This window comes from Zootoca vivipara, chromosome Z (assembly GCF_963506605.1).
Source record: "Zootoca vivipara chromosome Z, rZooViv1.1, whole genome shotgun sequence".
NCBI classification, from domain to species: domain Eukaryota; kingdom Metazoa; phylum Chordata; class Lepidosauria; order Squamata; family Lacertidae; genus Zootoca; species Zootoca vivipara.
The window spans coordinates 31,283,811-31,297,624 of NC_083294.1; the positions used below are offsets into that span (position 1 = coordinate 31,283,811).

General features: G+C 49.2%; 1 protein-coding gene across 4 annotated transcripts in view; it reads right to left on the reverse strand.

Annotated features, from left to right (window-relative positions):
- DRP2 (dystrophin related protein 2) overlaps positions 1 to 13,814 on the reverse strand; it is a 61,449-nt gene that overhangs the window by 45,630 nt on the left and 2,005 nt on the right. For all 4 annotated transcript variants that reach the window (XM_060270457.1, XM_060270458.1, XM_060270456.1 and 1 more), the window contains exon 2: positions 4,070 to 4,216. In XM_060270457.1, coding sequence (XP_060126440.1) covers positions 4,070 to 4,177 — 108 coding nt within the window. In that variant the 5' untranslated portion in view covers positions 4,178 to 4,216. The remainder of the gene's footprint in view (positions 1 to 4,069; positions 4,217 to 13,814) is intronic.

The following is a 13,814-nucleotide window of genomic DNA, read 5'->3' on the forward strand; positions in this document are numbered from 1 at the left end:
GGATTTCTACGGACTGTCAGGATTTTTCAGGAGGAATTTGATCATCTACCAGAACTTTAGGTGTGTGTGTTTTAAGTGGATTAAAGAGCTGTTGCCCTAGCACAACTAATCCACTTTTCAAAAAGAGAGACAGTGCTGGACTTTTTCTGGTTTGGAAAGTGATGGGAAAATGCACTGAAAAGTGTGGCATGAACAAATGACTAACAGGAAGTTGTATAAGCACCCCACAAGCAACTCAGGATGAGTGCTCATTGCCATAAAAAGGTAGAGGTAAAGGACCCCTGAACAGTTAAGTCCAGTCAAAGGCGACTATGGGGTTGCGGCACTCATCTCGCTTTCAGGCTGAGGGAGCCGGCGTTTGCCCACAGACAGCTTTCTGGGTCATGTGGCCAGCATGACTAAACCCCTTCTGGTGCAACGGAACACCGTGATGGAAACCAGAGGACACAGAAACACCATTTACCTTCCCGCCACAGCCATACCTATTTCTCTACTTGCACCGGTGTGCTTTCGAACTGCTAGGTTGGCAGGTGCTGGGACAGAGCAATGGGAGCTCACCCCATTGCACGGATTCGAACCACTGACCTTCTGATTGGCAAGTCCAAGAGGCTCAGTTGTTTAGACCACCTGCCACCTGCATCATATAACCACTCTGTAAACAAATCAAATACTCAATAAAAACGTACAGAACCTATTCCCTAACTTAAACTGTCTGGAAGCAAATCATAGTGAACACTGAATAAATGTTCTAGGTTTGTTTGGTTTTTATCCCACTCCTGTTGTGCTGTAGCGTAAGGGTGCCCTTCCAGTAGCATTGAGAAGCAATCATAGGACAATAAATGAAGTGGAGTGATGTATGGATAATCCAGTATAAATACTCCATTAATGCATTATCAATGTGCCAATGACATGTTTTAGGATACATGTTTCGCAAGGAGGAGGAGGAGGAGGAGGAGGATACCAGTTTGGAGAAACTATGACTGCTTGATGCCATGTCATGTAACCCCTGACTCAAACAATGAATGCTCAGTAAACGGGACTGTTGTCAAACCTGCCTGCAAACTGTGTGGAAACAAATAACAAAGAATGCTCAATAAACAGGTTGTCTGGAAGCAACCCAGGTTCCCCGCAGGGAATACTGAAAATTCCTGGGATTCACCACCCCCTTCAGCACCAAAGCAAGAGGAAGAATGTCTTTGTTTTGGCCAAGAGGATTCCGTTCCTGTCAGTAATGGTCTCCCACAGACTCCCCCCCCCCATAAGCTAATGTTTCCATGCTCAGTCCCACCTACAGGCACATGATAGAAAGCTCCCTCTTTCTCTTTGTCTCTGCCCCATGTTTCTTTCCACCAGATGACCTCCTGCACTCTTGCATGCCTGTCCACCACCTCTGCCTTTCCCTCTCTCCCCCGCCCCACCTCACAGCTTTTAAAATTTCTACAGTGAGATGTTTGCAGGGCTGAAGCTTGCCTTGAAGCCATTGCAGAAGCCATGTTCTTTGTCGGTATCAGGAACCTCTGGTCCTGCAGATGTTGTTAAACTACAACTCCCATCATCATCATCAACAACATCATTTAATTTGTATGCTGCCTTTCCATAGTGAAAACCATGCTCAAGGGGCTTACAACATGAAAAGATTTACGTAATTGCAAACGTAACTTAAATAGAAATAAACAATAAATAATACATATCAAAAAAGTAAGGACCATAACTGAACAATTTCCACATAAATCGTAAGATCTAAATATGAAGATATGGAAATTTTATGTCAATAACAACAACAACCCCCCCCCCCCCAACAAAAATCTCTAAATAGCCCAAGAGTATGCTCAGCAGTCTCAGTTTTTACAGCTGGAGTCAGGGCCCCACCCTTCCAGGCCAGGTGGGAAAAGACCAGCAAGGCAAGGAGTGTTGGCTGCAAGAAAACCACTTCTGCTTTACACGGAGGTGGTGTTGTGGGCTTGGCCCGACTGAAATCTCATGATGGGGGCTGAGAGATCAGCCCCCTCGCGAGGGGGGAGTTCCCGCCTCCGTCATAGCCGGGCTGGCCAATCGGGTCAGCCGGGAGGCGGGGCTTCCCCTCTTTTAAACTAAGCCGAGGCGGGAACTCAGCCTCTTTAGCCCCGGCTCCCAGCGCGATCGGATCACCCACCCACCCGGCCGTTAGGCTAGGCAGGCTAGGCCGACGCTGCTATGGACTTCGGTTGGTCGCCTTGGTTGGCTGGGGGGCCTGGTAGGACCTTTTCCACTTGGACTAGCCAAACTGGTTTTTTCGCCTACCTCATAGCAATTCGTCACAACTTGGTTTGGCGGTTAGGCATTGGAAATTTGCATAAATGAAGAAAGGGGGGCAGATTACATCATCCTCTGCCCGAAATTGGAGATTTAATCCCGTTAAAGAGGTTCCGGGGGTGGTAGCTTTGTCCTGAGCCGGGGGTGGTAGCTTTCTCCTGAGGTCAGGGCCTTATAGCACCCCCCAACGATGGCCACAGGAGGTGTCTCAGTAGATGTACATCACTGGGCTCCTTTCTGGTGGTTAATTTCTCCCAGACTGTAACACACGGGTTACAGTCGGATATACCCAGTTAGGTTCCAATGCCTAAGCCAATACCGCTCAACATCCGAAACCAATAAAGTTGTGGCCTTTTCACCCACTTTAAATCAATTCACTGTGTCTTGCGTCTTATTTCCTGGGGAGGGAGGGACATTGCCACACAAAAAAATAAACAGAGAGGAGAATTTCCTGGATGCCAAGATACAGGTTTTGGGCAAGTACTTTTTGGTGACAGAACCCCAGCAGATATTTGAAATCACAAAATATGCTGCAAATTAAAGTGTGGAAATATAGGCTGTTAGACCTTTAAAATACCGTAGGTCCTTCTAAGTTCCATCCAAAGTTTCTCTCTTCCACCAACATAGAAAAAGACCACATGTTTGGTAAGTTTAAAAGAGTTTACTTACAACTCTCCAAAGATCCAATTCATGTACTTTTCCATATAGCATTCAGAGAAAGTTGCACAGGCAGTAAAACTTGGCTTAGTTGCAGTGGTGAAAGTTCCTAAATTAATGTGATAGGAACTCAAGAGTGGCTTGTAAGAGCCCTGCAGTCTGAGCTTCAGCAACCAGCTAAGACACGGGTTGAGGAGGAACAAAGTCTTGATTACATAGTCCCTTCCAAGGTGAGCTAAGCCTGGTGGTACAGCTTATTCTATGGTATTAACACCTTCAAGCATTAATTAGTCTTAGTTATACGAGGCTGGTTATCTCACAGGAACCAATTTCCAGGATTTATGGCCATCATCCCTGGTCAATTGAGGGCTAAAAGTTCCCCACACCTGCTTTCTGTGGTTGCAAAACAGGGACAGACAACATTTTTGTTTGAGGGCGGCATTCCTTGGGTGGAAAGTGGCTGGGAGCTACAAGACAGAAGTGGGTGGGCCTAAAGGTGGAAATGGGTGGGGCCAAAGGTGAGTGTGGCAAAAGCAAAAAGTGCCCCCCTCTTTGCCCCTAATTAATTTATCATTCATTCATTCTCACTCTCACACACAAGCCACACAGTTTTTGTTCCTTGGGATGGAAATGCCCTTCCCACATGCCAGAACCACAGCACATAACTAATATTTAATTAATGTGTCCAACTTGCTGCCATAGGACATAGGGAAGACTACTAGAATATATCGCTTTGAAAAGAGGGATCAGGTGAATTCACGGAGGAAGAGCTATCTAATGAGACAACAGCTAGGACAGAAGTGGGGAATTTCACGCCTGATCCCTCCAAATGCCCCTATTTGGCCCTTGGAACTCCCTGCAGCCCACACCCCCTCATTAGCCACCTGCTTCTCCCCACAATAGTAATAATATTAATATATTTATATGCTGTCCATCTGACTGGGTTTCCCCAGCTGCTCAGATATGTTGAGCTGTTGTTTTCTTTCACTGTATTTTTTCTTTCACTTTTTTTTAGTTATAAGCTTTTGCAAAAACAGTTTATAAAAATATCACATATAAACAAAGACATCCCTACCCACCCTAAAGAGCACAGGAACCAATAAATATAAGGAGTTCTTACCTGAGACTGTGCAAGGGAGGTGCTGTTGCGGCGAGATTGGTGGGTGGCATGCCACTCATGACATCTGGGGAGGGTGAAAGAACATCCCTGCATGACCATTGGCTGCATTAGAACAGACGCTCATGAGGGCATATCAGCTCTGGAACGCTAGAAATGGAAAAGGTAGTGAGCAGGAGTTACTTGATCACTTCATGGATGAGCCACTGGCCTGATACAGCAAGACTCTTCTTTGATTCTTATGGGCTTTTAGAGAGTTGGAAGGGCACTCAGAGGTAATCAGGTCCAACCCCTCTGCTAAATGCAGGATCTGCAATGTTGGATTATCATCATCACCACTATTATCTTAACTGATTTACTGATCACTTTCAATCTAAATCTTTCCATGGGGTATTTTAGGCTGGGAAATAGTGACAGACCTCAGGTTACCAAGTGAACTATGTGTCTGAGGGAGGATTTGAACCCAGGTCTCCCAGGTCTTAGTCCGACACTTTAACCCTGTGCTTCTGAAACTTTTTTCCACACTTGCCACTCCTTCAGAATAAAATTTTGCTCATGCCACACCACAATTTTTAATTAATACCCTGTTTCTCATATTTTAAGACATACCCATAAAATAAGCCATAGCAGGATTTTTAAGCATTCAAGGAATATAAGCCATACCCCGAAAATAAGACATAGTGATAGGCGCAGCAGCAATGCCGGCCGCGGCAGGAGGAGGAGGAAAAAATAAGACATCCCTTGAAAATAAGCCATAGTGTGTTTTTTTGAGGAAAAAATAAATATAAGACATGTCTTATAATATGAGAAACACGGTAATAATAATTATAATAATTTGGATACTACACTGAAATGTTTAAATGTTTCCTTGATTGTCCTTATCTTCCAGCTAAAATTGCCATTCTCTCCTGCCGCACCAGTGTGGCGCACCACACCCTTTGAGAACAATGCTCTAACCACTACACCACCCACCACTGGTTCTATAACTAACTCCCCACTGCTATCATTATCCAGTGATGCTCTTGCCATTTTTGCTTTTTTTTTTGTAAGGCTGTGCACTTGTCATCTCCAAGTGCAGAGCTGCAGAACAAGAACCCTTGTCAATAGCAGTGCCCTGATTTTGCTCAGTGAAGAGCAGGGCATTTTCTTAGCCCTGTAAGGGACCTGCTAGAAGTTATCCTAATAGTTCTGGAGCATTTTAGGAGACTTGCGTACAGAACTCCATCCCAATGTCACACTCACTGAGGTTTGTCATTGAGCAAGCTCTGGAGTTACATGGGCTCCTTTCCTGAAATGTGGAGCTTTGTTCAAAAAAACCCCTTGCTCTTACAGTTTTGAAAACCTGAATGCTTCTTTAACTCTGGTTTTTGTTCCTCACCGTTCAAGCTATGCCTATTGCTATAAAAGGAGCCACTAGCCTATTATGGAGGCAGAGAAGACATCTGACAAACTTCTGCTCAGGGCCTTTATTATGGAGTTGCCTTGGGTATCTCACTGCAATAACTGCATTTATGTTGGGAATATATAGATAATGAAACATCAAAAAATCTAAATCCCCTCTTCATGCAGAGATTGAATTTGGGTTGCTTCTACCCTCATGGCCCATTAGTGATGCCAAGGGATTTCTCTTCCACAGTCAGATGGAAGCAGAATTAAATCATTCAAGGTTTATCCTCATAGGCGAGGTCCTAGAATATGTTTACTCAGAAGTCTCATTCAGCAGTGGCTCCACTTCTCCCAGCTACTGGCCCTTTAGTTAATCATTTCCTGGTAGCTCTCAGCTAAAGAAGCTTTTAGTTATCTGTTTCCTACTAACATCAAAATGTTCCTAACCATCAAAATGTTTTCTTAAATTAAATATTAATTCATTCCACATTCGGAAACAATTAAAAGGAGATTATTGTGTTTGGCGAGACTAATTATGTCTTGCAGGACCAGGCATCGGACTTCCCATACCTCAACTCGTATAATAAGACACCAATGAGACTGGTTTTTGGTCAAAACAGGGCACAACTTTATTGAATACAGATGAAAGAGGTTTGGCTTGGACATGGGGCAATCTAGGCAGGGGTTCCTAAGACTTACATCCAATAGGGTGATCCCCACAGGGACCGCCATCTGGGGGAGCACCTTCGGCCCTGGCCCCACCAGGGCACGTGGATGGCCACTCCTCCTGGATCCCTTTAATGGGATACCCAGCGTTTGGAGGGGCAGGCGGAGACTACAACCTCCCCTCTGTGCAAAACAAAGGATTGCCCCAATGCCCAACCAGTTGCTATGAGGTAGGCAAAACCACTGGGTCAGTGCCAATTAGCCTGGTAGGCAAATTCCTACCTGGCTCCTTGAAGGAGGTCAGGGCGACCACCACAGCAAAGTCATTGACTATCAGCTTAAACCGAGGGTGGGTGGGTGGGAAAACCTGAAGCAGGAACAAACAAGCTGTGCCCCAGGTGTAGGCTGATTAAATGGGCAAGGGGCGGATCCGAGGGAAGCCCACCTTGGGCTCCATCGACTCCGCCCCTGTCAAAGCCCAAGTCCCAGCCTGCACCCTCATTTGCCAAAGCAGGGTGCAGGCTAGGATCCGGTTCCTGATAGGCAGAGAGGGCTTATGCCCCCTTCACCTATCAGGAAGGGCACAGCCAGTTTGAATTTCCTCACTGTGGCCCTAGTGAAAACTCCTCTCTCCCACAATGCCACCGTACGAAAAGGGTGAGCGGGCCTGTAATTATGCTATGAAAATATATTATTCAAGGGCAACAAAGGGACTTCAAAAACAAACAAAACAATTAATCTTTCTACTATTTTGTAGATTTATTTGGGTTGCTTTTTGTTAAAATAACAAATAATAAGTGCAATAGTAATAACAATAATGATATTACTACTGTTTTTGTTATTGTTAGGCCAGAAGCAGAGACAAGTGTCCATAAGGCTTTGCAAGGGTTTCCTGGATAGGTTGGACTTGTTACTAAACTTGCATCAGAAATCAGAAAAGTGACTGCAAACTGGATATTAAAACAGATGGGAGGGCCATGGGGCACCCCCCCCAACTGACATGCAAGGGTTTGGCAGTGATATCATCTGGTTTCCTCTGCAATAACTGCATAAAATTAATAATGTTACTTGCAGAGAAAATGCTTCATGTGGAACTAACCTTGTTCAAATGAACCAGTTTTCCCTTTGTGTACTGTTTAGAGGCTCTAACCACGAGGTCACATGATGACCCAGCTGTCCTTACTTCACTCTTGAATACAAGATTTTCAGTCTGGTTCACCCCAGATAAACCTTCAGAGCAAATCCAAATGGAAATAAGACCTCCCAAAACTACAACCCTTTAGAGCAGGTGTTATGTACTGAGCTGAATCCTAGAACAATAGGATTCAGAATCAGCGGGAGCTACTCAATCCAACTCCAGGTGGAAGTGAATCCGCAACCTGATTGGCCTGCTGGAGCAGCCAATCAGGCGGCTGGCAGAAGTGAATCTGCTACCTGATTGGCCTGTAGGAGCAGCCAATCAGGCTGCAGGCAGAAGTCAATCCACAATATAATTGGCCCACAGGTGTAGCCCTGAAGTAGCCAATCACGCAAGGCCCATTGTGTAAATAATGTATATAAGCAGATGGTTTTGGGGAAAGAGCCATTCGTCTTCTCTTCTTCTCCTTGATGAATATGAGCTGAATAAAGAGCATGAAATTCACTCTCGACTCCGAGTATATTTCACTGGCGACGAGGATGGGATCCTGCTGAGCTGACCGCCACCACGCACTGCACCGCAGCACCGCCACCTGCTGCACCGCTGCATCGCACCGTGCATCCAGGCTTCAGCTCCAGGACCCAAGGAACCCAGAATGGCAACCGACAGCAGCTTCTTGCCATTCAAACCAGCATCAGGAGACTGGGAAGGGTACGCCGCCCGTTTCAACTTCCTCCTGCAAGCGAAAGAAGTCACCAACGATGCCATGAAGAGGGCGACATTCTTCAGCGTCTGTGGAGAGGAGACGTTTGAAATCGCCCGGGCTCTCCTTGCACCTAGAGATGTCGCTACCGTCTCTTACAAAACAATAATGGAACGGCTGAAGGAGCACTTTTCACCACAGCCCTCGGTGGTAGCTTGCCGAAATGCCTTCTACGCAAAGCGGCAAGCCCCGGGGGAAACCATAACTGGGTTTGTGACCTCCCTCCGCCAAGCCGCCCGGTTATGCAACTTCTCAGAGTTGGATAACATGCTTCGTGACCGCCTCGTCGGTGGCCTGAGGGACGAGATGTTGCAACGACGCCTCTACGCCAAAAAAGACCTCACGTTCCAGATTGCTCTGGAGGAAGCCCTGGCAACTGAAGCCGCCGAGAGGTCAACGCAAGAGGCACGACCGGCCCCGCCATCCCAACCGAGGGTCTACCACGAAGACCTCACCGACGAATCCGAATCTGACAGGGAGGAAGTACACCGAGTACAGCGGCGCACTCAAGCAGCACACACACCACAGCAGCCTCGACGAGAAGGAGGGAACTGTGCAAGCTGCGGGGAGAACCACGAGAGGAGGACCTGTCGTTTCCGCAACGCAGAGTGCAGGCAGTGCAGAAAATTGGGACACATCGCCCGGGTGTGTCGGGCTCGACTCACCCGTCGACAAGCATCAGATGACCGACCCAGGAGCCCCAGGTCACACGGCACCATGCACCAAGGCAACTCGACGGAGATCACGGACTACCAGGTATTCCAGTTGCCCCATCCCAGCACAGAGAAAATTTATATAGAGGTACAGATAGAGGGAGCCCCATGCCGCATGGAGCTGGACACGGGTTCAACTCTATCCATAATCTCGGCCCGAACATTAAGGGAACTGTGCCCTAATGGGGGTCCCAAACTAAGGCCGGCCCCATTCACCCTCCGGGACTTCCAGAAACGTAAGGTCCCTACAATGGGGGTGGGGACCTTCAGGGTGCAATATCGAGGGCGAAAGCAACAATTGGACTTGCTGGTAGTTAAGGGCCCCTACGTTAGCTTACTGGGACTGGCATGGTTTGGACCTCTGGGGCTAGCCGTTACCGGGGTGAACCGCACTAGCTTACAAGTGGACGTGGACGCCATATGCAAAGAGTTTCCAGGGGTTTTCGATGGGGCATTGGGACGATATACAGGACCCCCCATTGCCCTACAGCTAGACCCCGCTGTACGACCCATCAGGCACAAGGCCCGCCGGGTCCCGTTCGCCCTGAAACCCCGCATAGACGAGGAATTGGACCGGCTCGTGGAGCAAGGAGTGCTGGAGCCGGTGCCCAACGCCCCCTGGGAAACTCCAATTGTCACACCCGTCAAGCCTAACGGTTCGGTCCGCATCTGTGCAGACTACAAATGCACCATAAACAAGGCTCTCACGGCCCATGCATACCCAGTGCCAGTGGTCAGCCATGTCCTCGCCACCCTGGCTGGGTCAAAAATCTTTGGCAAACTGGACTTGGCCCAAGCGTATCAACAGTTGCCTGTGGACGAAGCCACAGCAGAGGCTCAGACGATTGTGACGCACAGAGGGGCATTCAGAGTAAAGCGGCTGCAATTTGGCGTTAGCGTGGCACCAGGCATATTCCAGAATCTAATGGACTCTCTCCTTAAAGGGATTCCTGGCGTCACCCCCTTCTTCGATGATGTACTGATCGCCGGGCCCACACCAGAGGAATTTGAGGACCGCCTCCGCTCCGTCCTGCACCGTTTCCAGACGGCGGGCCTCAAGGTGAAGCGGGAAAAGTGTTTACTGGGAGTGCCGCAGGTGGACTTTCTGGGATTTAAGGTGGACGCAGAAGGGGTCCATCCAACCGGTGACAAGGTACGGGCCATTTGTGAGGCCCCAGCACCCAAGAGCAAGCCCGAACTTCAGTCATTCTTGGGACTATTGAACTTTTACCATGCCTTCCTTCCCCATAAGGCAGCGGTAGCGGAGCCCCTACACAGACTCCTAGATAAAAGGGCCCCTTGGGTGTGGGGCCAGCGACAAAGGGCCGCATTCCAGGCAGTCAAGGACTTGCTCGTCTCGAACTCGGTCTTGGCACACTTCGACGAGAGGCTGCCAGTGGTGCTGGCATGCGACGCCTCTCCCTATGGCATCGGCGCTGTCCTGGGACACCAACTCCCGGATGGAAGAGAGGTGCCGGTGGCATACTTCTCCCAGACGCTTGCTGCAGCCGAACGAAACTACTCACAGATTGACAAGGAGGGTCTGGCAATCGTGAAGGGCGTAAAAAAATTCCATGATTTCTTGTACGGGCGGCCCTTTACCATAGTGACTGACCACAAGCCGTTGTTTGGCCTGTTTGCCCCCGAGAAGCAGACCCCCCAAGTGTTGTCTCCACGTGTCCTCAGGTGGTCAATTTTCCTTGCCGGCTACCAGTATGCACTAATCCACCGCCCTGGGAAGGCGATGGGCCACGCAGACGCACTCAGCAGGCTACCACTACCAGAAACAGGCCCCGACCCAGCGCCTGCGCAAGAGGTTATGACCCTGGAGCTGCTTCCCGACCGACCCATTCAGGCACAAGAAGTTGCGCACCATTCCACAAAAGATAGGGTCATCTCCCGGGTCCTGGACTGGGTGTGGCGAGGATGGCCCAGCAGCAGCCCCGGGCCAGAATTCGCTGGCTACACAAACCGCAAACATGAACTGTCGGCCCACAAGGGGTGCCTGTTATGGGGAAGCAGGGTTGTTGTTCCCCAGCCCCTCCGCAAAAGGGTCTTCACAGCCCTACACGAGACACACCCAGGGGTAGTGAGGATGAAGGCCCTTGCCAGGAGTTATGTGTGGTGGCCGGGGATTGACAGAGAGATAGAGGCCTGGGTCCAACACTGCCAGACCTGCCAAGAATCCCGCCCGGATCCCCCAAGGGCCCCAGTCCAGCCCTGGGAGTCCGCCCGACATCCATGGTCACGCTTGCACGTGGACTTCGCTGGCCCCTTCCAGGGAAAAACATTCTTCATAGTGGTGGATTCCTACACCAAATGGCTGGAGGTCGCACTGGTACCGTCCACTTCTACGGCGGCAGCCATCCGGGTACTACGTAAGCTGTTTGCAACCCACGGGCTCCCTGACACCCTCGTCTCGGACAATGGAACCGCATTCACGTCAGAGGAGTTCCAGACCTTCACAGCGCAGAACGCCATCCGCCACATCCGCTCAGCACCATTCCACCCTGCCACCAATGGCCAAGCGGAGCGCATGGTGCGGACCACCAAGGACAGCCTCCGCCGCATAACACAAGGGGACTGGGAATACCGCCTTGCCGCATTTCTTCTAGCACAGCACAGCACCCCAAGCACAACGACGGGCCGGAGCCCAGCTGAACTACTCATGGGCCGGCGCCTTGCAACTAGACTGGACCGACTTCACCCCGACAGAGCTCAGGATGAGGTAGTGGTGGGGAAAGGCAGGAACCCCCGGACATTTGTGGCCCAGGACCCAGTGTATGCAAAGAATTTTGGGGCAGGCCCAGCATGGGTACCCGCCACAGTCACCAAGGTGACCGGTCCCGTGTCGTACGAGGTACTAACGGAAGGGGGGCAATGTTGGCGCCGCCACTGCGACCAGCTACGGCGACGATTCCCAGGAGGAACCCGGGAGGAGAGCGGGACAGAGGGGTCCCAAGGGGACAGCAGGGCAGTGAGGCCTGTAGAGCGAGAGGGGTGGGCAGGGGAAGCAGAAGCAGTAGGCACAGAGGGGCGCCCCGAGGCTGGAAGGACACCGGAACCAGAGTCACAACCTAGTGGTTCAGTGGCGCCAGACCAGACAGCCCCGGCACAGCCAGCAGCCTCGGAACACGAGCCAGAACCAGAACCCCTGACCAAGGAACACCCCAGGCCACAACGCACACGGAGGCGGCCAGCAGACCTTGGGGACTACGAATGCAACTTCCCGGGCAGGACTGGAACTTAGAGGGGAGGGGTGTTATGTACTGAGCTGAATCCTAGAACAATAGGATTCAGAATCAGCGGGAGCTACCCAATCCAACTCCAGGTGGAAGTGAATCCGCAACCTGATTGGCCTGCTGGAGCAGCCAATCAGGCGGCTGGCAGAAGTGAATCTGCTACCTGATTGGCCTGTAGGAGCAGCCAATCAGGCTGCAGGCAGAAGTCAATCCACAATATAATTGGCCCACAGGTGTAGCCCTGAAGTAGCCAATCACGCAAGGCCCATTGTGTAAATAATGTATATAAGCAGATGGTTTTGGGAAAAGAGCCATTCGTCTTCTCTTCTTCTCCTTGATGAATATGAGCTGAATAAAGAGCATGAAATTCACTCTCGACTCCGAGTATATTTCAGCAGGCATCCCCAAACTGCGGCCCTCCAGATGTTTTGGCCTACAACTCCCATGATCCCTAGCTAACAGGACCAGTGGTTGGGGAAGATGGGAATTGTAGTCCAAAACATCTGGAGGGCCAAAGTCTGGGGATGCCTGCTTTAGAGGTTATTTGCTCTGACCTGCCTAGCATACCCAAGGCAATGTTCACACCACATACATATAAAGCAGAAGACCTGCCCCAGAGAATTCTGGGAACAGACAAGTTTCTAGCCCTTAGTGGTAAGGGTAAGGGTGTGGACAATATCTGGTCAAAATTTGTAGCGGTGGATGGGAGGAGAAAGATCTTCAGCTGTCAGAAGATAGGCCATGTATAATGCAAAGGGGAGGGACTGTGACCGCCAAGTGTAGCTGAACTACACAACTCCTATCATCCCGGAATATTGGTCATGCTGGCTGGGCTGATGGAACTTTGAATCCAGCACATTTCCCATCCAATGAAGTGGGCTTGCTGCTATGTAGTGCAAATGCTTATGCCGCAATACATTTGCACTCATTTTGTTAGATTCCTAAAACACGCAGCCAGACTTATCTGACAAATTCTTCTCTTCCGTTTTTTAAAAATCCGTTGTACTCCACCCACCCTTTTTGTCAAAAGTTTCTATTTCCTGCTTGAAGTTCTGCCACTCCTGACATCTTGAACAATAGATAGAGTCCTCCCTATCTATCAGTTCTTATGCATTTCTCCCCCCCCCCCGATCTCTGGTCAGTTTTACCTGCTCTATGCACTGTTACATTCTTAGTATTAGGGAAGTATATTTAATTGTTTTGTATATCAAACTCACAAATCCCTTTGCATAAAAATAAATAAATGATGACTGCTTCATGTGCACATGTTATGGGGGAATTAAAAAGGAATAATAGAATCATAGAACTGTAGAGTTTGAAGGGATCCCAAGGGTCATCTAGTCCAACCCCCTGCAGTACAGGAATCTCAGCTTAAAGTATCCATAACAGAATCACAACAAACTTAACATCCACTGTTTATTTTTTCCCATTTTTTAATTGCAATGAACAAAAGTAATGGCTATTTAAAAAAGGAACAACGAACGCTTTGAAAGCCCCATAATTGTTGGACATTAATGCAGGTCAGATGGTCATGTTTGACTGTTAAACACAGGGATCTGCCAGTTTGATGGGCACACTTGTTAATACTTAGACCAGGCATCCCCAAACTGCGGCCCTCCAGATGTTTTGGCCTACAACTCCCATGATCCCTAGCTAACAGGACCAGTGGTCAGGGATGATGGGAATTGTAGTCCAAAACATCTGGAGGGCCGAAGTTTGGGGATGCCTGACTTAGACCAATTTCATTGTTTTAACTGGCAAAGTATGAGTGGGGCTTTAAACCTTGCACTGACCACCTTTCTCCAATTCTTTGCCTTACATCAGGGGTCTGCAACCTGCG